The 23,670-nt window shown below is 36.5% G+C and overlaps 1 protein-coding gene across 1 annotated transcript in view; it reads right to left on the minus strand.

Annotated features, from left to right (window-relative positions):
• Positions 1 to 595: 595 nt before the first annotated feature.
• Positions 596 to 23,670, minus strand: part of ANKAR (ankyrin and armadillo repeat containing) — a 57,389-nt gene continuing 34,314 nt past the window's right edge. The window contains exons 13-24 of the mRNA XM_061135787.1: positions 22,864 to 23,032; positions 18,446 to 18,687; positions 18,128 to 18,281; positions 17,882 to 18,043; positions 16,387 to 16,493; positions 14,322 to 14,444; positions 9,948 to 10,106; positions 8,889 to 9,006; positions 6,489 to 6,598; positions 4,667 to 4,863; positions 2,145 to 2,191; positions 596 to 840 (exon numbers count right to left, since the gene is read on the minus strand). Coding sequence (XP_060991770.1) covers positions 596 to 840; positions 2,145 to 2,191; positions 4,667 to 4,863; positions 6,489 to 6,598; positions 8,889 to 9,006; positions 9,948 to 10,106; positions 14,322 to 14,444; positions 16,387 to 16,493; positions 17,882 to 18,043; positions 18,128 to 18,281; positions 18,446 to 18,687; positions 22,864 to 23,032 — 1,833 coding nt within the window. The remainder of the gene's footprint in view (positions 841 to 2,144; positions 2,192 to 4,666; positions 4,864 to 6,488; positions 6,599 to 8,888; positions 9,007 to 9,947; positions 10,107 to 14,321; positions 14,445 to 16,386; positions 16,494 to 17,881; positions 18,044 to 18,127; positions 18,282 to 18,445; positions 18,688 to 22,863; positions 23,033 to 23,670) is intronic.

Genomic DNA, 23,670 nt, shown 5'->3' on the forward strand with positions numbered 1-23,670 from the left:
GCAAAGACATCATGTGATTCTAAGCCACAGAGAATATCATCTATTCTAGCCTCAAACCGAGGATACTCTGTAGGTATGGTGTCTGGTCAACATAGGTGGCCATACTTTTTAGCCATGCTTTTATGCTTGCTAGGAAGTGATTTCAGATTTTTTTCAATAAAATGTTTTTAAATGTATACATTTCAGATTTGTAGAAGGCTCATGCATCTGTGGTATCTATCATTAAATATCTTATGGTAACGTGTAGGCTACTTTGAATCAGACCTTTTTAGCCCAGCATACCAAGTAAAAAAATCTTTCTAACATTTGAGAGAGAGAGAGAGATAATACACACTAATTGTGTCACTGTGTCAGCTGCTGCATCTTAATGATTTTAGGTGCAGGCATTCTATTATAGAAAATGCTACTTAATTTTTGAAGCCATATATCAGACCTGATGTTAAGTTCCGGTAGACATGCTAAGAAAGTTTTGTTAAACATCAGTATCAAGAATTTGCATTCAAAAAGATTATGCAGTTATGTATATTTTAGCACAATTGAAAGTAAAAAATTTTACAAGATTGCTCAGGAATCCTTTCACACTAAAATGCTTTTATTAGCCTTCTGCAGGCTCCGGATTAGCTTTCTGTACATGTTTCCCAAGTTGGTTCAAGAGCACTATTCTTGGTCTTGATACAGTTATGATATCTGATGAAATTGCAGATGAAAAGGAAAAAATATGAGAAACAGTACTCTTTTTGCTTGTTTTGAAGAGTCCCATGAAGTTAGTTACAGGAGGTATAAAAGTCAAAGAATCTCTTGGTTGAATTTTGGGTTTTGATTTTCTTCGGTGCTCTTTCCCTAAAAAGGAGAGAGCCATAATTAAATGTCTCTTAAGCCTAAGAGCCCTAGGAATAGTCTCATTGCTTTTAATTCTATATATTTCTGTTTCCTCACATTGCTGAAACATTCTAACAGAACAGATCAGTAGCTTCCAGACTTTTAGATGCTGGAATGCAAAAATCTGTGGAGATCAATATATGGTTGCAAACTTTTTATCATGCCAAGTTGACACTAATGAAAGAACAAATGCCAGCCACTTTAAACATCATTTTGTAAAAGAAGGGATAGCTTCATGTCAAAAGAAGGTGTAAAAGCCATCATCTTAAAATGGAGGACTTTACTTGAATGAAATTAACTTTATTAGACACCTAGTTGTCCTTTTTCCTTTTTCTCTTATGTTATCACAAACCTGGTCTGGACTTTGCAGACCATTACTGGTATACATATTATTCAGAAACCAATATTAAAATGAAGGAATAATGGAACTAGCTTTATTCTTCTAGGTAAATTACTCTTACACTAAAGAAGCTATACAAAAACCAGACCACACAGAAACCATTCTACTACCGATATTCAAAAATATAGCTTCCCACACATACCTACCTTCCCTCAGATACTATGAAGTTCTTCCCTGTCCTTTTCTTTTCCTATTCTCTCTCTTTCCACTTGTGACTCCAACAATGTGATCTTGATTTCAGAAAGTTCTGTCTTTGCTTTTACAGTGAGGTAATACACCAAGTGGACTGATTTTGGATCCTACTAAGCACCCGTGATCAAGCACTAAGCAGGTGCATAAAGTCAATGTGTGATTTATTTTCTCTATTACTGGTCTAGTAGGAATTGGATACTAACATGGTGAGATCTGCATTCTGATCTAACAGGCCTCGGCCACTCAGCCACCAACTCTATAAGCTTATCTATCAGCTCTATAAAACTGAACATAATATCAATGGAAAGAATGTCATCTCTGCTGTAAGAACTTAAAGGCAAGTTGTACATGAAACAGAGTAATACCAAGATCATAATTAAAGTCATACTTCCATGTTGTTTCAATAATGACATTTCTATGCATGGCTTATGAGAAAAAGCAGAGTAAGAAGGGGATTTCTGTCAAATGACGTAAGTGGGGAACCCTTAAAGGGAATGATTAACACAGCTCGGGTTTGTAAATGGGAAGATATTTTAGGTATGTAAAACTAGAAAAGCAGAAGTCTACCGGGAAACATATTTTGGCAGCCTCTACATTTTGAATTCTTAGAAATAAAACAATTATAAAAGGTCAGAATAGAAAGTATCTCAGAGATAAAAGAAAAATCAATTACCTTTCTTAAAGACAGGAATTATGGATGGTCCTCCATTTTTCTCCAGACTGAAAGGAAAACACTTTTATCACAAAAACTAGAAATATATAAAAACTTAATATACCCAGGTACCGTATTCAGTGCCTAGTGGTCTAATTTATACATGTTACCTGTACTAACTACGCGTGTTACCTGTAAGTATTTTGTAGTCCGTCAGTCATTTATTCACTTGCCACCCAAAACGTGGAAGATTCAGTATGCTTGAAGTGAATAGGAAAAGTTTCATGGAAGAAGAGAGACTTCAACTAGGTTTTGAAGAAAATGGGTCTTTAAACAGGTGAGTTGGGGGAGGGTATTCCAGATATGGGGAACAGAATATGAAAAATTACAATACTATAAAACAGCATGGCATGTTCAAAGGGCACCAAGTAGTCTAGTGTGATCAGAATTAAAGTTATCTGCAGACATGATGGGAGATAAGATTGGAGAATAAAGATCAGGTCATTTTGTGTACCATGAATAAGAGAAAATTTAAACTTTATTTTCAAAGTAATTTGATACTAATGAAGTATTTCAAGCTAAAGAATAACAAGGTATACCTAAGTTGATATGTGGCTTTAATAGAAGTATTTTAATCATTATCCTGTACATGTAACATATAAATATGGTGTTACAAAATTTCCCTGGTGATAAAATGTAATTTTAAATATTAAAACTGCTTATGACAGATGTGTTCCTGGTTAATTTGGTGAGGAACATTTGCTTTGGTCAACTTTAATAAGACAGACCCTAGTCTGTTCAATATGCCAACTTCATGGCTATAGGGTAACATGGAACTGGCTAGTACTTTAGACTCAGATTATTTTCACATAGGGTCTAAGTTAACAGTAAAATTTTGTTTATCTACGTACTTCAAAATTTACACATCCAAAGACTCTTCTAATGTGCCATTCTTGGGGCCGAATGAGCATGTGGGAATAGAGAGGTGGTATGTACTCCAAAACAGTGCTGTCATGAGCCCAACCAAAGTCAATCTGCTTTATGTTTCCAGGAGTGGTAGCAAGGAATATTTTGTGGAAATTAATAATCTTTTAGCACATTTCCCATAGTTTCATTTAAATAAAATTCCTTTGCAGGATTGTTATGAAAATGAAAGGGAACAGTCAGTCTATATAAATACTGTAAGGAGAGTGCATAGAATTATTAGTTATGGAGTAATTGTTATTTGTTTACCAGTTCTACCTCACTTGGCAGTCATTCCCATAAGTTTACTGACCACTTGTTATTGTTTATAATCCTGAAAATTGAGAGTTCACAACTCCAGGGGATGCCATTCACCTCACAGTAACTGTGGATGGCAGTCAAGTGTACTGACGAAGGAGTATCTTATTCTAATTCCCAAAAAGTTGCCATGTGGGCTAGCTGTGGGAGTGACTGTGTAAAATAATACTTCCATTATTTAAAGTAAATTAATTTTTTGAATAAGTAAGTACCATTTTAAACATTTTAACTAAAAATTTTAAACCCAGAAAATTAAAGCAATTGTTTTCCCTGGATTATATAAAATTAGATAATCAGTTTGGGGTATTCAGTTTTTCAAAGAATTCAAATTAAACTGACTGAAGATGTACTCATTTTTCTCTATACTTAAAATTGATTTATAGAACCATGATACACTACTGGATTCTATCATCTTCTATTATCATAGAGTTAATAATATATCTTGAGTAGTTCTGTTTCCTATGTGTAAATAGCACTATTTGCAGAGACTTTTAATTCAGCTGTAATTACAGAAGAAGAGAAAATATGCCCATTGTAAGGAGATTCTCCTCTCCTCTCTTTTTACAGAAACTTAAGTTCATGGTAGAACTGCAACACTGAAGCAAAATCCTCTGAATAAATGCCTGGCAGACTTTGCCATAACTTTAGCCACTGGGTCTGATTTAGCCCTGTTTATACCCTGTGAATTTGGCATAGCTTTGAATCAGGTGTAAAAACCCTATTTGATGCCAAGGTCATAATGGCATTCCCGGTTGCCTCAGAGCTCTCAAATGTACCCCAAACCTACCAAAAAATGACTTCCTGAATCACCCCGCCAGGCTCCTCTCTGTCCATGGAATTCTCCAGGCAAGAATGCTGGAGCCGGTAGCTAATTTCTTCTCTGGGGGATCTTCTTGACCCAGACATTGAACCCTGGTCTCCTGCATTGCAGGCAGATTTTTTACTACTTTGAGCCACCAGGGAAGCCCAAATTGAACTTGGAAGCAACTAATCTTCCAAAAACTTCTGAAAGGGGGGATGAATAACCCTGACCAGACAGGATCCCCAAGATCACTTGTATTCTTGTCTGCACTCTCAATTCTGTTGCTAAATTGGAATTAAAAAGAGGCTTTGGCAATGGACATTTAGAAAGAAGTCTTTCTTTTGTTACACAGTGCATAGATTCATATCAAGGATAGTTCCCTTGGTTGATCTTCCTCAAACTTCCTTAAAAATCCGTCTCAGTAATTTCACTACTGCCGCTTCAAATATAGGAATAATACCTTAGGGAAGGAAGTCCCACTTTTTGTTGCATTTCAAATTCCTTTAAAAATGCTGGGTTTATACTTGCATCTCTGCTGATATTTTTTGTTATACGAAGGAACTGATTAGGCTTATTCCTGCATTCCTTTAATAAGAGTCGGAAAGCATTTGCATTGTAAGTTAAGTAACCAAGAGCACTGGAGCAAGCCATGCGAACCTAAGTGAAGAAGAAACAATTTCCCCTTAAGCACTGAGCTTTGTTCTTAAAATATCTAACCCAGTGTGCTCATTATATTTCATAGGAAATCTCTGTAGAGATCATACAGCAAATATGTATGTCAGCTGATGGCAATTTATAGACAGACGCATAGCCATATTTTTGGGGAGGCTGTGAGTTGCCATTGATTTCGAGTAGTTGGTCTCAGTCCTGGCTGCATTTTGGAATCACTGCTGCTGCTGCTGCTGCTAAGTCGCTTCAGTTGTGTCTGACTCTGTGCAGCCCCATAGATGGCAGCCCACCAGGCTCCTCCGTCCATGGGATTTTCCAGGCAAGAGTACTGGAGTGGGGTGCCATTGCCTTCTCCGCTGGAATCACTGGTAGTTAAAAAAAAAAAAAAAAAAAAGCCCACCAACTAAATACAGTCTCTTTTAGTAGAATCTGGTGTTAGGTATTTTTTTTTTATGTGCCACAGGTGATTCTCACGTGCAGCCCAAGTAAGAACCTTTGAGTTTGAACCAAGATAGTAGCTCTTGGGTTTTCACTGTGAATTGGAATCACCTGGATGGCTATGAAACTCTTGTCTGAAAACTGATTTAATTATTTTGGAGTGCAGCGAACTGAACATTGGGACTTTTCAAAACTGCACAGGTGATCATCATAATAGGAAACTGGGTAAAGAAAGCATAGCATAAAAGTAAGTTAAAAATAAGCCACCCAAGGAAGCAACTCAGTTATCCACTGGCAAAACCAAAGAAACAAGCACCAGTTCCAGGCCATGGGACTCCAGAAAAAGTAATCCTTCCTTTGAAGGAAATACTCTCTGCATTTCACTCTGAAGTAATTAGGTTGTTCATATAATAAAGTACACCCCTGGGAAGTTCTTAGGAAAATCTCTTCACGGTGGCATAAGAAATGTTGAAAAAATGAACGTAAACCAAGTCCGTGCAGGGTACCAGAAGGCTGACATGTTGGTCTTTACGTTGACATACGACTTCTGTCTATGCCCCCAAATCTTCCATGGCCTGCACAGTGGGTCTGGAGCAGCAGCCTCAGCTTCTGGGAACATGTTAGAAATGCAAAATATAATGCTAATTCTACACCAGATACATTAGATCAGAAACTTTGGGGAATGGAGGCCAGCAGTCTATGGTGTAACAAGTCCTCCAGGTGATATAGCCTTAAAGTTGGAGACATACTGCCTTCGCCCTTCCAAGAGAAGCAAAAAAACCAGAAGCAACACACTGGGCTTCACACACCCTCGCTCTTAACTGTCGGGCAGGTAAGGAAAACTTTCCAATGGAATCCACTTTCACTCATTACAAATAACCACAGAAATGACTGAGTGACTTTAATTATAAAATATAAAATATTTTATAAATAAGTATTTTTGTATCATCCATGTACTTATTCATAGACTGAACCTTAAAGCCTGAAATTAAAACCAATGTGCATATTTTGTGGGAACCAGAATTGTGAATGGCAAAGAAAAATCATAAAATTTTGAGTTAGTAACATGAACTGTTAATATTATATAACACTCAACCTGTGGAGAAATTGGCCCACAGAAGTGAGAGAGAGGCAGATTATTTTTAGGATATTGTTTTAGAATTACTTTTTCTTACCTCTTCTTGTCCTGAATACAAGTGATAGCAGAGCTGTTGGATCGTCCCTAATGCGGTAAATGCTTCTGGAATACCAGCTCTAGAATGAGCCAAGGTAGCTATTAAGTTCCCTATAAATTAAACAAGAAAACATGCATGTGTCATTTAATTGATATAAACCAATATACTGTGCCTTCATTCATTTGCATATATGAAAGCATTAAAAAGTTCTTGAGTCACATCTCTATTAATGAAGAACTGCTGAGGAAAAATGTGTGTGTGTTAAATATAAACTTCCCCCAAAATTATGGTTTGGTTTTCTGTCACAAACAGTAAAAGTTAAATAGGTTCATTTAAGTGTGAAGAATTTTGAAAACTCAGAGGTTTTCTTCCTCTTGGCTTCAGAATATATTTTATTTTGAGGTTTTATGTTTTTTAATGATTATGAACATAATGTTTGAACTACGTAAGAAAATTTAATGTCCTTTTTGCAACTCAAATGCAATTCAAATGGATTTAAAAGATTAATTATATTCTTAAAATCAAGCAATATATTGCTTATTGACATTTAAGATCATTGAGGTTCTTCCCATTAAAGCAGTGTTTTGAGACTGAAGTAATAAAGTGATCTAGTAATTAAATAACACAGAGAAGGCAATGGCAACCCACTCCAGTACTCTTGCCTGGAAAATCCCATGGATGGAGGAGCCTGGTAAGCTGCAGTCCATGGGGTCGCTAAGAGTCGGGCACAACTGAAGCGACTTAGCAGCAGCAGCAGCAGCAATAATTAAATAAATGTGCAGCTACCAACTTAAAATTGTTTCATTAGAATTTGTGTTTTTATTTTTAGAGATTTCATGTGATATTCTTTCACAATATTGTTGCTGTGTTGGAATAAACGTAACACAATAAATCTATTTTTACATTTGTGGGTGGATACTTTATTGAGGTGTTCACTGAGTTTTTGTTCTTCTTATGTTTTTTCCAGCCTCCATTAAAAGCCAGAAAGTCTTCTGTCTTTATGGCCTCAGGATGAGGAGAGTTGGGTGGTATGGTCTAGAGCAAAAATTATCTAGTGATAATCTTACTTTCAGGCTTATATTTTCTAAAGCCTGAGTTTATAGAAGGGGAGGAAGGAGAAAGGGTGCCTTTAAATATAGAGAGTAAGAAATGGGTAAGGTCAGAAAATCTAAGACTAAAATAGCAGGACTTTGCGTGAAGAATGGCAAAGTGGTACACATGGAAAACTGAACTGCTGGCAACAGAAACATCAGTCTATGTAAAATTTCTGTGTTTTTGGAGCCTCTTCTGGAGACCATACCAACTTGGACTTGAGCATATCATTTATTTTACTTTATACCTGAAATCTAAGTATCTGGCTTTGCTTGAGAAATCCCAGACATGCATATGACTCTGGAGGTGCATATAACTCCAGTGGTGGAGTGCAGAGGAAGCCAAATAATTTTTGAGATTCAGCATCTACCACCCTGGGAAAATTAATATTTGAAAGCTAAAATAATATGGCATTTCTTGCACAGAAGAGTTTATGAGGTAAAATTTAAACCCACTACAATTGTTTTTCAGAGTCATAGAATTACTATGACTAAGAATGTTATTTAGATTAAAATATATTTAATAACTTATTTTAAACATGTATTTTTTTTCTAGCTAATTTTTGTTTGCTTGAATTTACCTTATACCATACAAATGTAACTTTATGGCAACAAGTGAAATATTTTTTTTGTTGTTGTTGTGTTCAATAATCCCTTTCAGTTAAAAAACAAATACTTTATTTTTTGGTAGTTGTCTCTCCATATGGCTGTCATTTTGATACTGTTTTATGTTGTATTGAACGTGATAGATCAAGCAAACTAACATATTTATCATCTGGAGAGTTAGATCTGGATAGATATAGTCACACAATTAGCACTAACTGTCAAGAGTGCTACTGGACCATTCTGCTTTGCTATATTGCATAGCAACATAGAGAACTCAAACATTAACCAAATATGCACATTTAGTCAAAAGCAAACAGAGGTTATCAGTTTAAGTCTGCCAGTATTACTATAAATTAGTGTATAAATTTTTTTGTTGGTAGTTCATAGTTGAATTCTCATTTTACATTCTGAAAAAATTAATTAGAGGTTGAAAAATTAATTAGAGGTTTAAAAAAGTAATTAGGAAATCAGAAAGGCTGTAATTGGGGTGCAGAATAGACTTTCATTGTTCCATGTAGACTTAACTCTGAAGTTCCATGTAGACTTAACTCTGGAGTTCCACGTAGACTTACATGAATTCATTCTTAAAACCACGTGACAGAGTATATCAGGTTTATTTTATTACTCCTCAGATTACAAAAAAAAAAATACTTTTTTGAAAATAGTTTTATGTGGATATGATTGACTTCTAGTTATTTCTTACCTGTCAAGACAATAGTAGTGGAGTCAGCTGAATATAGACTATCAACTAAAATAGTAACACCTCTCGCAGTCAAAGTAATGTGGTCCACATCTATAATGACTTTAGCTAATACAATAATCTAAAAATAAAAAAAGCATAGAATCATTGAACACTTTCTACTCAGCTTCTATAGTTAGCCTTTTATTTCTGAGGGCATGCTTCTAGGAAGGTAAGAGGGTCAATTTGGTCAATGATCCAATAGAAGAAAAGAAGCCACAGGCGAGGACCCAGAGTGTGCTTCCCTATCTGATTACTGAGTAACCATCGTAGGCCATATTATTCTTCCATTTTCTTTCTACAGTGTTTGCAACTTTTGCATCTGTAAAGTATGGGTTCACAGAAAATACTTCTCCTAAAGGCCACGAGATAGACAAAGAAGAGAGAATAAGATCAAGAAGAAGCCAGAAACATATGGTTGTCTATATGGTTGAAGAATCAGGTGATCAGCTAAAGATCGGCAGTTAGAAAACTTGTTTCTCTACCTACTGCCTTGTAAAATAGGGGTAATAAAAATAATACTACATGCCTGTCAACCTGATATGGTTGTTTTAAGTCTCAGATGAGGCAAAATTGCCTATTAATTTGTAAAAAACAAACAAAAAAACCCACATCATGTTGTTTAGTCGCTAAGTCATGTCCAATTCTTTTGTGACTCCATGGACTGTAGCTCACCAGGCTCCTCTGTCCATGGGATTTTCCAGGCAAGAACACTGGAGTGGGTCACCATTTCCTTTCCAGGGGATCTTCCTGACCCAGGGATCAAACTTGCATCTCCTGCATTGGCAGGTGGATTCTTTACCACTGAGCCACCAGGGAAGCACCTAACCTTGTAAAATTCTACATAAATGAAGGACTCCTCATAAAGAATGGAATTCTTATGAGGTGGAAGGCGGTGGTGTAAAAAATACTGTGAATTGTATAAGATCAGGTAATATTTTCCAGATCCAATGCTTTTTTCTAACTTTGCAGTTTTCACTAAAAAGATACATTGATTTGAAATTTTAACCCTCAAGTTTATACCTGAAATGCTGCCATTGCCTTCTCAGTTTCAATTGTTGATTCAAGGAAAGGTTCAAAAATTGATATGCTCATTTTTCCATTTTCCAATATTAAGTATTGTTGCAAGCGATTGTTGAAGGCAAAAAGGGTTAATGCATAGCCTGCTCTTAAACAAATATCCTGGAAACAGGAGAGATGCGTTATCTTTAACTTACTTCATTTATCATGTTACTCAAGGCAATGAGTTTTGAATTCTTGCATATTAAGATACATTTCATTCTTATCTCTGGGAGTAAAATAAGACATTATTGGGGAAAACGGGTAGTAGAGTTGCCCCAGAATGTTATTGAACAAATAAAACAGAGAATTAGGTAGTGGTATCAGGGAGAAGAGAAGAGAAAAAAATTTTAATTTTTAAATGGAATGTTAGATTACTGGTTATGTAAATGAATACCCAAATGGTAATAGGAACCTCTGTAATTTTATTAACCTTCAACTTTTTTTTATCATATTTTTATTTCAACATTTCAAAACAGAATTGATAAAAATTAAAATTTCTCTTGTATAGCATGATATATATTGATGATGACATATATATATATGTCATCATATATCATCATATGATGATATATATATATATGATGACAATATATATATATATTGTATGCATTCTGAGATGATACTGCTCATTTCTTAAAATAAATTTACTTGTAAAATTCTGCTGTATTCTAAGGGAGAATAAAAAATGATTTCCTTTTTAAAAATTGCATTTTAACATTCTAGGACTGGGCAAAGAGCAAAAGTCAATTTTCCCTTTGGCAGTCCATTTGCCAAAGATTTACAAGTATGGTGGATCTTCTAGAAAGACCCAAAAGATGGAATCTTGTCACTAAACCCTATTTTTAATATTTTATTTGAACACTGTGGTACACAGAGAGAGAACCATTAATTTCAGTGTGAGAGAACGTTAATCTTAGTGAGTGTTCTTCTGTCACTGTTAATCATATTAAAATGCTATAGGTACATATGAAATATTCTCAGATAAAAGTATATGATGCCTGAGATTTGCTTCTAAGTAATATATGGATAGTGAGGGAATATATAAATGAAATAACTGCTGAAGACAGGTCATGGGAATATGTGAGTATGCTACTTTGTCATTCTATTTCTGTTTGAATTTTTCCATAATAAAAAGTATGTACTCACCAAGTACTCTGATACAAAGTAGCTCCAATACTTTGGCCACCTGACAAGAAGCGCCAACTCATTGGAAAAGACCCTGATACTGGGAAAGATTGAGGGCAGAAGGAGAAGTGTGTGACAGAGGATGAGATGGTTGGATGGCATCACCAACTCAATGGACATGAATTTAAGCCAACTCATGGAGATAGTGAAGGACAGGGAAGCCTGGCGTGCTGCAGTCCATGGGGTTGCAAAGAGTTGGACATGATTTAGCAACTGAACAACAACTTACAAAGTAGTCACCTGATCGCAGGCAAGAAGAAAGGTATTAGGTATAAAGGGAAAGGGCCCAGAGAGTGGATGGAGCACATGGGAACAATCTGGGAGGAACTGTAGAATGACTGAAAGGAGAATGGGCAGTAGAAGGAAAGGGAGAACATGGGTGTCCCTGAGGAGCAGGTCAACGAGAGTAACATGTAGATGGAACAGAGTAGAGGGAGCAAATGTGGTTTAGAAAGTCAGTCAGATGAATCCCTGCCCTATTATTGCCCACATGGCAGCAGCACTTCTCATCTTTTTGTGTACTACAGTAGAGTAAAATTCTGTTTAAAAAAATAATAATACTGAAATAAATCACAGGAGGATCCTATGACCCACCTCCCAGAATATTGGAAATAAAAGCAAAAATAAACAAATGGGACCTAATGAAACTTAAAAGCTTTTGCACAACAAAGGAAACTGTAAGCACAGTGAAAAGACAGCTCTCAGATTGGGAGAAAATAATAGCAAATGAAGCAACAGACAAAGGGTTAATCTCAAAAATATACAAGCAACTCCTGCAGCTCAATTCCAGAAAAATAAATGACCCAATCAAAAAATGGGCCAAAGAACTAAACAGACATTTCTCCAAAGAAGACATACAGATGGCTAACAAACACATGAAAAGATGCTCAACATCACTCATTATCAGGGAAATGCAAATCAAGACCTCAATGAGGTACCATTACACACCAGTCAGGATGGCTGCTATCCAAACGTCTACAAGCAATAAATGCTGGAGAGGATGTGGAGAAAAGGGAACCCTCTTACACTGTTGGTGGGAATGCAAACTAGTACAGCCACTATGGAGAAGAGTGTGGAGATTCCTTTAAAAACTGGAAATAGAACTGCCATATGACCCAGCAATCCCACTGCTGGGCATACACACCGAGGAAACCAGATCTGAAAGAGACACGTGCACCCCAATGTTCATCGCAGCACTGTTTATAATAGCCAGGACATGGAAGCAACCTAGATGCCCATCAGCAGACGAATGGATAAGGAAGCTGTGGTACATATACACCATGGAATATTATTCCGCCATTAAAAAGAATTCATTTGAATCAGTTCTAATGAGATGGATGAAACTGGAGCCCATTATACAGAGTGAAGTAAGCCAGAAAGATGAAGACCAATACAGTATACTAACGCATATATATGGCATTGAGAAAGATGGTAATGATAACCCTATATGCAAAACAGAAAAAGAGACTCAGGTATATAGAACAGACTTTTGGACTCTGTGGGAGAAGGTGAGGGTGGGATGTTTCGAGAGAACAGCATCAAAACATATATATTATCTAGGGTGAAACAGATCACCAGCCCAGGTTGGATGCATGAGACAAGTGCTCAGGCCTGGTGCACTGGGAAGACCCAGAGGGATCGGGTGGAGAGGGAGGTGGGAGAGGGGATCAGGATGGGGAACACATGTAAATCCATGGCTGATTCATGTCAATGTATGGCAAAAACCACTACAATATTGTAAAGTAATTAGCCTCCAACTAGTAAAAATAAATGGAAAAAAAAAAGAAAAAATAATAATAATACAATGACTTCATTTCTCCCCTTTACGACTCTCCTTTCTTCCTCAAAAACCTCCTTGAGCTGAGACATAATTGGCAACGTTCTTTCTTTATTGCTCAATGCATTGTAGAATAACAATAGTTTGGGAGTTCTTCTGTTTCTCTAGGGTTAGTGTGGCCCACGGACCAGTGATAGTTCACAAAATAATTGCCAAAAGGATTATAGAAACTGAGAATACTTAAACAGCTCTTCCTTACAGTTAAATACCAATTTATAATAAAGGAAAAAAATTTTTAATCACCATTAGGCATATCACAGTAATTATTATTGCATCAATGGATCCTAAAACCAGTGAGTAAAAGTACAATGTGTAACATAGTATTTCCATAGTCTCAGAGATACTCACCTCCAAATACTTGTTAATTATAAAGGGAAGAACAGTAACTAAAGGGAGAAATATGGAGACACCACTTTAATCAGGCACCCAAAGTTAACACGACCAGTTATAAGCCATATCAACATTGTGTACTCCCTGCAATGATGACTGGGAAAGTGAGTGAAGACTATGGTGTTCTCAGCCAAAATGCATGAACTCAGTTTAACCATGAGAAACAGCAGATAACTCAAATTGAGGGACATTCTAGAAAACAACTGGCCTGGACTCATCAAAAATATCACAGTCATGAAAGGCAAAGGACTTGAGTGTCACAGATTAAAGGACACTAAAGAGACATGATAATTAGATGCAATGTGGGATCCTGGATTGGATTTTGGAATAGGAAAAGGACATTGGTGAGAAACTGGCAAAAGTTAAATGAACTCTGCAGATTAGCTAGTAGTATTATATCAATGTTAATTTCCTGATTGACATCCAAGAAAGCTGTGTACTTTCAGAACATTCTGTATTATTTTTCCAGATTTATGGAAAGTCTAAAATTATTTCAAAATTTACAGTTTGGTTGCTTTAAAATTATCTCCTCATAACAGATTTCTGGGGAAAAAGCTATTCATTCATCACAAACAGTTTGAGAACCACCACTCTAGAATACTGGGTAAGAAGTAGATGACTGAGGGTTGAAAGGTCATAAAATTAAGTTGAAATTTGATGCATCCAGGGCAGAAGAGATTTGTTTTTTGGCTTGTCACCAAGCATTAAAATTGCTACATTTCAAAGATGAAATATGACAACTATGAAAAATATGGAACAATATTATTACATCATTACAAACTAACAAACAACCAACCAAAGATATTTTACATTTTAAAAATAATACATTTGAATATTGCATGAAAAAGACGATGAAATTTTGAGGAAGTAGTCTAAAAATCATTTTCTTCTAAATGAGCTCTAACATTTCATAAAGTTATTACCTTATCTTCTGAGTGAAGAAGATAAAGGACATCAGCATAATCAAACCCTTCATTTTCTTGTAATTCCTTCTGTAAGAGATCATTCCTTAGGACAATGCATGCCAAGGAAAATGCCACTTCAACCTACATATGTAATTTTCAGAAATATATTTTTCACTCATGGTTTATCAAATGACACATTTCATCATTCAAATATTTATATAGGATATACCAATTCAAAGATAACCATAGAATACCATGAATTCCATTTCTCTGACTAGTATTTAGAGAGTGGCAATTACAACTTCTGGAAAAATTCCCCTCACAGTTTTTAACAGCTGAGAAAATAATCTTTCTGTGTACTGTGTGTCCATGTGAGCGCACAGGGGGAGGCAACCAGGGCCTGCAGTACGTGTGAAGAGATTTATCATAAGTGCATAGTCGCATTCCTTCTACATTTAAAAAAAAAATTAAAAATTTCCTAGCATGGTGCTTGTTAGCTACTGACCATTGAGATGTAATGCTCGAATGGAATGCTTTCAACTGAAGCAAAGCATTGGGGAAGAATCCTAGGAAGTTTTCTTCTGGTTCTGGAGTTGTTTAAGGCACATTCTGAAGCCCTTTAAGGAGACTGTTAATGAACCTTGGTATTACTGGGCTAAGGAGACAAATTTTTAAGTACTACACCATGGATTTCTATAAAAAGCATTGTGAATTTGAAAAGCATGATTATTATTGCAAAAATATTTACTATAGAATCTTATTTGAGGAAAAGTATTAAAATGTTAAATATTTATGTTCTATTTTAAAAAGTTTAACAGCTCATTGAAAATATATGCTGAAATATAGACAGATGCAACTGTTTTGCCATGAAAACATACATTTTAAAATAAAAAATTATTTTATATGTCATTTTCCTTAGTCTTGAGAAATTTATTTGTACTTTGAAAGTCAGTGCAGTTTTTACATATAATTCAAGCCAAAAAGTGCTAGCATGTGCCTCTTTGTTTCCCTAATCAACTTCTGTAATGACATAATCTCTTTCATGGCAAGAAAAGCCAGATAACTTATAACATCTTTTCTGATAACAAAATAACAAACACCTTCCTTAAAAGAAATCATGCTATATTTACTTATCTATTTTTCTTCATATGTTTTTTTCTGATTTCCAGCAGAGCCCTTACCAAATTTTAGAGAGAAAATAAATTTTTGTCGTTATAGTTTGTGTAGCCAAGTACAGATGTCCTGAATTTCTAAAACCTTGGTAAAGGATTTTAATAGATGTGAATGTCATTTTACTAAAGGCATTTAACTAGAAGTAAATGGAAGAATGAATGACTCTTCAGCAACTCATAGTAATTCCTAGCAGTGTCCACCCTTGAGAAAAGTATTGCTGCCAGCCAACACAGGTTGCTTGGTGGAAGGTAGGGTGGTTTTGATGGTGTAAACACTGACAGGATTCATTTATATTTGAGAAATTTTGCTACATAAATCACACATCCACATTATCCCCACCCAGGTTTAGCAACCAGTATCTGAGGAAGAAGGGAAGAAATTCTATGAATAATCAAATATCTGAGGAATAAAACTTCTTTGATAAATAAAGACAGAAGACTAAGACTTTCTTGTTAAATCTGAAAAAACTATATTTTAATAAAATTTAGTAATATCTTTGCTACTATCTTTATAGCATTTTTTTCACTTTAATAAGGGGTTTTAATTTTCTTCATATTTTTGTTTTTGGCATTCTAGTCTTAAAATCTAGATAAGAAAATTAACCCAATTCCCCAGAATTCAGGTTTTTTTTTTTTTCTTTTGAAGTATCAAATAATCCACAAAACCTCTTTCTGTGGCAACTGTTTTGTTTAAAACTTCTGGGATTTTGTGATTTTGTGTTTGGCAGAAAAAACACAATTCTGTGAAGTAATTATCCTTCAATGAAAAAATAAATTTACAAAAATTAGGATTTTGTTTAAAAGGTTAGATATTTTTATTATACTCCTGAGCTTGCCTAAAGATAAAAATTATTCTTTAAAAAGTCATTTGTGTTAATTTTTACTATATCACACACAAGTCTTGGATATACCTTAATGTTGGGAGAAGGGTGATTTCTCAGTAGTTGAATAAGAACTGGAAAGGCATTTTCATCTACAACCAATTGTTGACTAACGGGATTGCTTGTATGAGCAACACCTGTAAGAATGCACATCTCAATGAGATAACGTTTTTCCCACCTTGGAAATTTAAACTCAAACATAGCTCAATGTGTTTGGTTCTCAATGTGTCCTAGCATAATACGGTTGGTAAATTACAAAGGAAATGCTTTATTAACACTATTTTACCTTAATTAACTTTTTAAAAGGCAAAGTGAATAATCCTGGAAAAGTTACTGTTAGAACAGTTTTCTAATAGTCACGAAACTAAGAAATTAGAAGTGCTGGGCTATCAGGGAATAATGATGTAATAGCTATCATTTATTTAAAAAAATAATTATGTGCAAGGTACTTCAGCTTATAACTGCTACTGTTTTCCATTAAAAGTTTGTTTTTATAAAAATAACTTGAGTAATCACCTGGTTAAAATTTCTGGATTCCTTAAATACTCCTACTAAAAAGATAATCTTACTTCTTCTTCTAAGCATACTACTTTAAATTGCAGCTCTAAACTCAATTAAGAGACTCAAATCATCTTTCTAGTGGACATGAACGAACAATTTAAAATTTGTTCTTTTACCAATAAATGCCACACTGCAAATACAGTGGGTTTACATACTTAAATATAAGTACAAGATCGGGCCCCTTTAGGAACAATGAAGAGAAAGAACCTACTTCTTATTATCCGGTGAAGTTTGAAGCAACTAAGGGAATAGGAGCAGCAAAGAAATACTTTTGTTTCATTGTTCCCTACTCCCCTTGTCCATTGGCCACCAGGAGATGTACACAAACAATAATTACATGAATATTCTTCATTCAACAGACAAGTATTGAGTGCCTGGTGCACCAGGCACTGAGGTAGGGAGTGTTGCATGCATGTTGTATGAAATGCCTAAGATAAAATTGGCAAAATATTGCGCAAGAATTGTCCATTGGAAACTATAAAACATTGCTGGGAGATATTAAAGGCCTAATTAATGAAGAAATATATGTGTTTATGGAAAGGTTAATTCCTTTGCAAAGAAAGGAACAACAAGACATAGTGGCCAATACATAAACAAAGAATGACTATGGAAAGAGAATGGAATAGAAAAATGTGCCACGGCATTAGAAACACTTCTGTATCTTCAAAAACATAGAGTTTCTAAGATTCAAAATAAGAAATATTTTTCTCTTAAACTTAAAAATAAGAGATTGTTTTAAGTCAAAAATAGCCAAGGCTCATGGTCCTCATTTCTCATTCTAACCAGAATTCAAAGCAAAATTGATATACTATGCTTAATTACATCAGTTTTACTCATTAAGGTCTTTGAGAAATAAAAACATTATAATAACAGACTAGATATGGTTAAGGGCTGCAACAGTAGGGATAGGGAGGAAGAATAGTACCTTACTAATGTTTTTAGAACTGAGAATAAGTTTACAAACCGATACAGATGGATCCCACTGCTTTGATGACGCTCAGCAGCGTGCCATCGGCTATTTTACTAATCCTTAGTAAGCGGACCAGTGGTGCGATCCCATTCCCTTCACAGATTTGATTTTGGTGGATCTTGCTGTCCTTACTTAAAGCTATGACAGCTTCACCTCCTGACAAAGAAAAGCAAGAAACATGTCTAACCCTCCAAAGTCCTGTTCTGTATTGTGTAGATTTATGGATAGAACATAACTTACCAACATACTGCATTTTAGCTGATGGTGATAGAAGCATATTTATGATAAAGTTGTATCCAATCTGTTCTGCCATATACTTTTGTTGTTTTAGTGTTTGTCCCGCCAAGGCCCAAAGCGCTGCAGCTCCTTGTTCCTTAACATCTATTTGAAACGCCTATTTAAAAAAATATTCCATTCAGTCAATGAGGATTTACTGAACACCACAGGAATGTGTGTTTAATAAAACGTTTATTCTAGAATTGGTTTTAGTTTTCTTTTCACTTAACTAAATTCAATGTTGGATACTTTAAGAAAAATGAAGAGTAGTAAAATTCCTACCTTGAGAAGTTTTAAAAGATATTTACTTAATGATTTTTCTAGAAATGCTCTCTGGATGGCAGGGTTGTAACTTGCCAGCGCTTCCACAGCCATGGCACCCTTCACTTGGACGCTAAGCTGCTTGCCTTTAAACAGAGCCACCAGAGGAGGAATGGCTCCTTCCAGAGCCATGGCATCCTGAACTTCCTTATTGTCACGAGCAACCTCAGCAATTGTCACGGAAGATACAGCTGTCAACACGTCTTCAAATGAATTCAAGAACCAGTTAAATAAACCTTTTAAAAGGTAGGAATATAAGCATGCAGTGTATCACTAGTTTTCCATATTTAAAAGTCAAGTTTATAGAGTCTAGAAAATTTAGAAAATAAAGAAATAAAGAAATAAAACTCTTCAGACTTTCCCACCCAAGCACAAACATTCCATGTAATATCATCCACTATTTTTGTAAATATATAATATATAAATATAATGTTGTGCTTAGTCACTCAGTCATGTCTGACTCTTGTGATTTTATGGACTGCAGCCCGCCAGGTCCCTCTGTCCATGGAGATTCTCCAGGCAAGAATACTGGAGTGGGTTGCCATGCCCTCCTCCAGGGGATCTTCCCAGCCCAGGGATCGAACCCATGTCTCCTGCATTGCTAGTGGATTCTTTACCGTCTGAGCCACCAGGGAAACCATAGATAACTCTAGATACCGTTGTACTTAACACAGTTGTACTATATAAACACAGTATCCTGCATTTTAATTTACCAGTAAAAAAAATTTCTCCCATTCTTTATGAACATTAGTGTCTCCTAAATATTCCATTAATGCATGTCTCACATTTCCTTAAACATTTACATTTTAAAAAATAATGGGTTATTTCTAAATTTCACTGTTTTAAGCAATGCTTAGGAAAAGTCTTGGCACATTCCCTTCCTGTTTCTGTATTTTCCCCCTTAGTATACAGTCCTAAGAATTACTGGAATAACTGAATACATTCACGGTAGATTCATTTTCTTTTTTTCCCTTTATCTCTTTTTTAAATTGAAGTATAGTTGACATACAATATTATGTTAGTTTCAGACGTACAACATGGTTATTTAATATTTCAATATATTAGGAAACTATCACCTCAAAAAGTAACTGTCTATTCCCATACAAAGTAATGTCAATATTATTGACCATATTCCTTATGCTGTATATAACATCCTCATGACTTATTTTATAACTGGAAATTTGTACCTCTTAATCCCTTTCACTTACTTCACACAACCCCCAAGCCCCTTTCCCTGTGGCAACCACAGTTTTTTTCTCTGTATCTACAGGAGAAAAAGTACACTTTTTTTCTCTGTATCTACTTTTTGGTTTGTTTGTTCATTTGTTTTCAGTTTTAGATTCCACATATAAGTGAATACAGTATTTCTTTGTCTGACTTATGTCACTTAGCATAATACCCTCCAGTTCCATCCATATTGTTACAAATGGCAAGATTTCATTCTTTCTGTGGCTGTGACTATTCCACTGTGTATATATACTACATCTTCTTTATTCATTCATCTATCAATAGGCACTTAGCTTGCTCCAACATCTTGATTATTGTAACTAATGCTGCATGGAACATGAAAGTGAAATTTGCTCAGTCGTCTCTGACTCTTTGCGACCCCATGGACTCTACAGTCCATGGAATTCTCCAGGCCAGAATACTAGAGTGAGTAGCCTTTCCCTTCTCCAGGGGATCTTCCCAACCCAGGGATCGAACCCAGGTCTCCTGCATTGCAGACGGATTCTTTACCAGCTGAGCCACATGGAACATAAGGGAACATCTAATTTATCTCCATAAATTAGCCTTTAAGTTTTCCTTGTGTAACTACCTAAAAGTGGATTTGCTGGATCATTTGTTAGTTCTATTCCATATTGGCTGTACCAATTTACATTCCCTCCAACAGTGCACCAGAGTTCTTTTTTCTCCACACCCTTGCCAACGCCTGTTATTTGCTATCTTTCCGATGATAGCCCTTTGGACAGATGTGAAGTGATACCTCATTGTGGTTCTGATTCACATTTCCCTGATGATTAGTTACGTTGAACATCTTTTCATGTGTCTGTAGGACACTGAAACTGTCTTAAAGGGTGCATGCAAAATCTCACACGCTCCGAGGCCCAGTGCAGAGAGGCAGCAGTGTGAGAGGTGCCTGGGTCAGACCGACTTGCTCATCTTGGAGAGCCTCCGGGGAAGCAGGAGGCAGCTGGCACTCCACAGGCGACTAAAACACCGAGATAGCTAGTTCTGTGATCTGCCTCTGCTGGGCTGATGCTGGCAGGGACATTTTGGAATCCTTCTTCTAGCCTATCGGTGCTAGGGGCCTGCCTCTCCCCTCCCACCAGCTCGCCTGTACCCGTTCCCGACAGGCCTCACAACTGCTACCCATCAGAGCCTGCCCTGCCCACCAGCTGCCCATGGCAACCACACGAGGCAGGGCCTCTCAGCCAGCGAGACCAGAGGCCAGCCTTGCCTACCAGTGTGCCCACAGTAGCTGGCCCCGCTACAGCAGGAGGGGGCATACAGCCCACATAAGGGTCCTCTTTGAGCATCTAGGTCTGATGACCACAGGGCAGCATGCTGCTGGACTCCATAGGACATCTCCTATGTAAGGCCACTTCTCCAACCTACCCAATACACAGAAATAGACTCAGAGAATTAGGCAGAATGAGGAGACAGGTGAATATATTCCAAATGACGTTATGAATTTGTAACAAAGGAAAAGAACTTTCAAATGATTTCACTACATGAAAGAGGTTCTTAGATGATAATTGCTTAATTTGAAGTACTAAAGTAAAGGAAAACGTTCTGCAACAAAACCCCTTATCCGTAACCTTGTCTTACATTATAGCCAACACAGTTATTCTGTATTCACTATTAGAGAACTAGAACAGAAAGAAAGATGATAAAGTGAGCAGGAAGGAAAACATACAAGCTTTTCCCCAATTTTTTATTCCTCCTGCTTTCTCCCAATTTTTCATTCCCCCATATGTGGGGAAAACCACAGACTTGAAGTTTACACTGTTACGTGTATGCTCATTGGGATGAGAAAATTCTTACAGAATCTAAGAGACCATTTGCAGTAGCTGCACATACTGCCTCGTAGCTTCTGTGTTCTTGGTATTTATATGCACTTCAGAGTCTGACAATTAGCCTAATTACCTCCTTACCTTGAATTTTGATATCCAGTATCTCACAACAGATCTAAAGTCCTTATGTAACCTGAAAGATAGCTTCCAGTGATCAATATGTGTCTTATTCACCCAAGGAGACATCTACTGGCATAACTGGGCGTATTAACTACATTATTTTTTTTTTTACATAGTATGTGCTTTTTTAATATCAGGACAAGCATCCTCTGAGAGGTCAGGCAGGCCCTTGATTAACATTCCCTTCATGTTTATGCTGATAATACTTCACGCTTTATATGTTTCTTTGGATTTTTAAAAGTATGCCATGTTGAGCACTGCCAAAAACAAAATGTTTGCTGCTTTCAGGGGCTCCTGGTCTAAACAGGGCTTCAGCCACAGGTGGAAATGTGATCTAACAGGCCCTGGTGTAGGAACACTTGGCGCCCTGGAGCCCAGGGAAGGCTTTTCTTAGGAGGGGACGTTTGAGCAGAGCCCTGAGTTCCCAGCAAAGGCAGGAAACAGCTGCATGGCGTGTTTGGCCATGGGGTATAGAGTCTGCACAGGAGCAACGGGGGGCCTGAGTCAGGTGATCCTGGGGGGGAGGAACCCCAAGGCATCAGGCCTAGGAGGTAGACGAGCATGTGCCATTGCCCCTCATCCTACCCAGGGTGCCAGGGCTTCTACCCCAGGGCAGGGGGTGAAGTCACTGTCCCTCTGGGCACAGCCATTGATGAAGGGTCCTCCCAAATGCCCCTTCAGACACGAATGGGCCCCCTCTCAAGGATACAGGGTTGAATGGCTGCCACTGGGCATATGAAAATCCTTTGTGTCTGGTTCTGATGCTGAGGGGGCCCTGCAGGCACGCCTGGGGCCAATCTCCGCGGCAGGTCGGCTCCAGTCCCCCAGATTCAGCTGTGCGGGTGGGATGCTGGGCATCTCACCGTCCCTCCTGCAGGCTTAGGGCAGCATGCATTCCTCGTGGCTCCATCTTTAACCTGCTCTATTTTTATTACTTGTGCCAATGTTTCCATTTTTTAAAATGTCTAGTTCAACATTTTTAAAATTAATGGCTTTGAGAATCAATTCCTTTTATAAATCCAGGGGTTTAAATTTAAGTGTTTCAGAAGTTAGGTTATATTACACATGTCTAGATCCATCCTAAATTAAATCCAGGACATCTATTCATAAATGACAAGTCCAAACCTTTATTTGCTTCACTTAATATATCTGGTCACTTTAAATTATATAGAAATAGAGACTTACCTGAATCAGAACTTAGAAATGAAATAAGGTATGGGATGCCTTTATGGTCTTTCACTGCTCTTTGATTATTTTTGTTTCCCATACATAAGACCCGCATACAGTTCATCACATTTACTAGCACGCTTTCTATGTCTAAGTTTAAGAGATTTATCAAAGCTGGGATTCCATTCTAAAAATAAAATAATATTTAATTATAATCAAATTTATTTAAGGGTCTGCCATCTTTATTTAGAAATGCAAGTCTATAATCTTTCTTGATACAAATATCTGCTTATTTAGGACAGAACAATTGCCCATAAACAAATGCATTTACTGATACGGTACATTAAATGACAGTTATCACAACTTTGAGCATATCTTACGCTTTGATTTTAAGGTAAGTATTCTATAAATATATTTTCTCTTATTTTTTGACTGTGCCATGCAGCATGTAGGATCTTTGTTCCCCAGCCAGGGATCAAACCTGCCTTGGAACTGCAGAGTCCTGACCACTGGACAGCCAGGGAAGTTCCTATAAATATATTTTCAGATAGCCTCCTTTATACCAAAATAATTTGAGGCTGCAAGTTCACTGTAACATTTAAGTATCTAAAAGTGAAACAACTGAGTAATATCAATTGAATACAATGCTCATTTGGAAATAATCTGTCATTGTATACATTGCACTGGTAATTGGCAGTTATATTTATGTAACACAAAATTTTATTTTTAAATGTAAATATAGTTTACTAATTTTAAGTGGAGTAAAGACAGCATTTCTCCCTACTAGCAATAATAATGCAAGAATATTAAACAAGACAAGAAACA

The sequence above is a fragment of the Dama dama genome, chromosome 33 (assembly GCF_033118175.1).
Source record: "Dama dama isolate Ldn47 chromosome 33, ASM3311817v1, whole genome shotgun sequence".
NCBI lineage: Eukaryota > Metazoa > Chordata > Mammalia > Artiodactyla > Cervidae > Dama > Dama dama.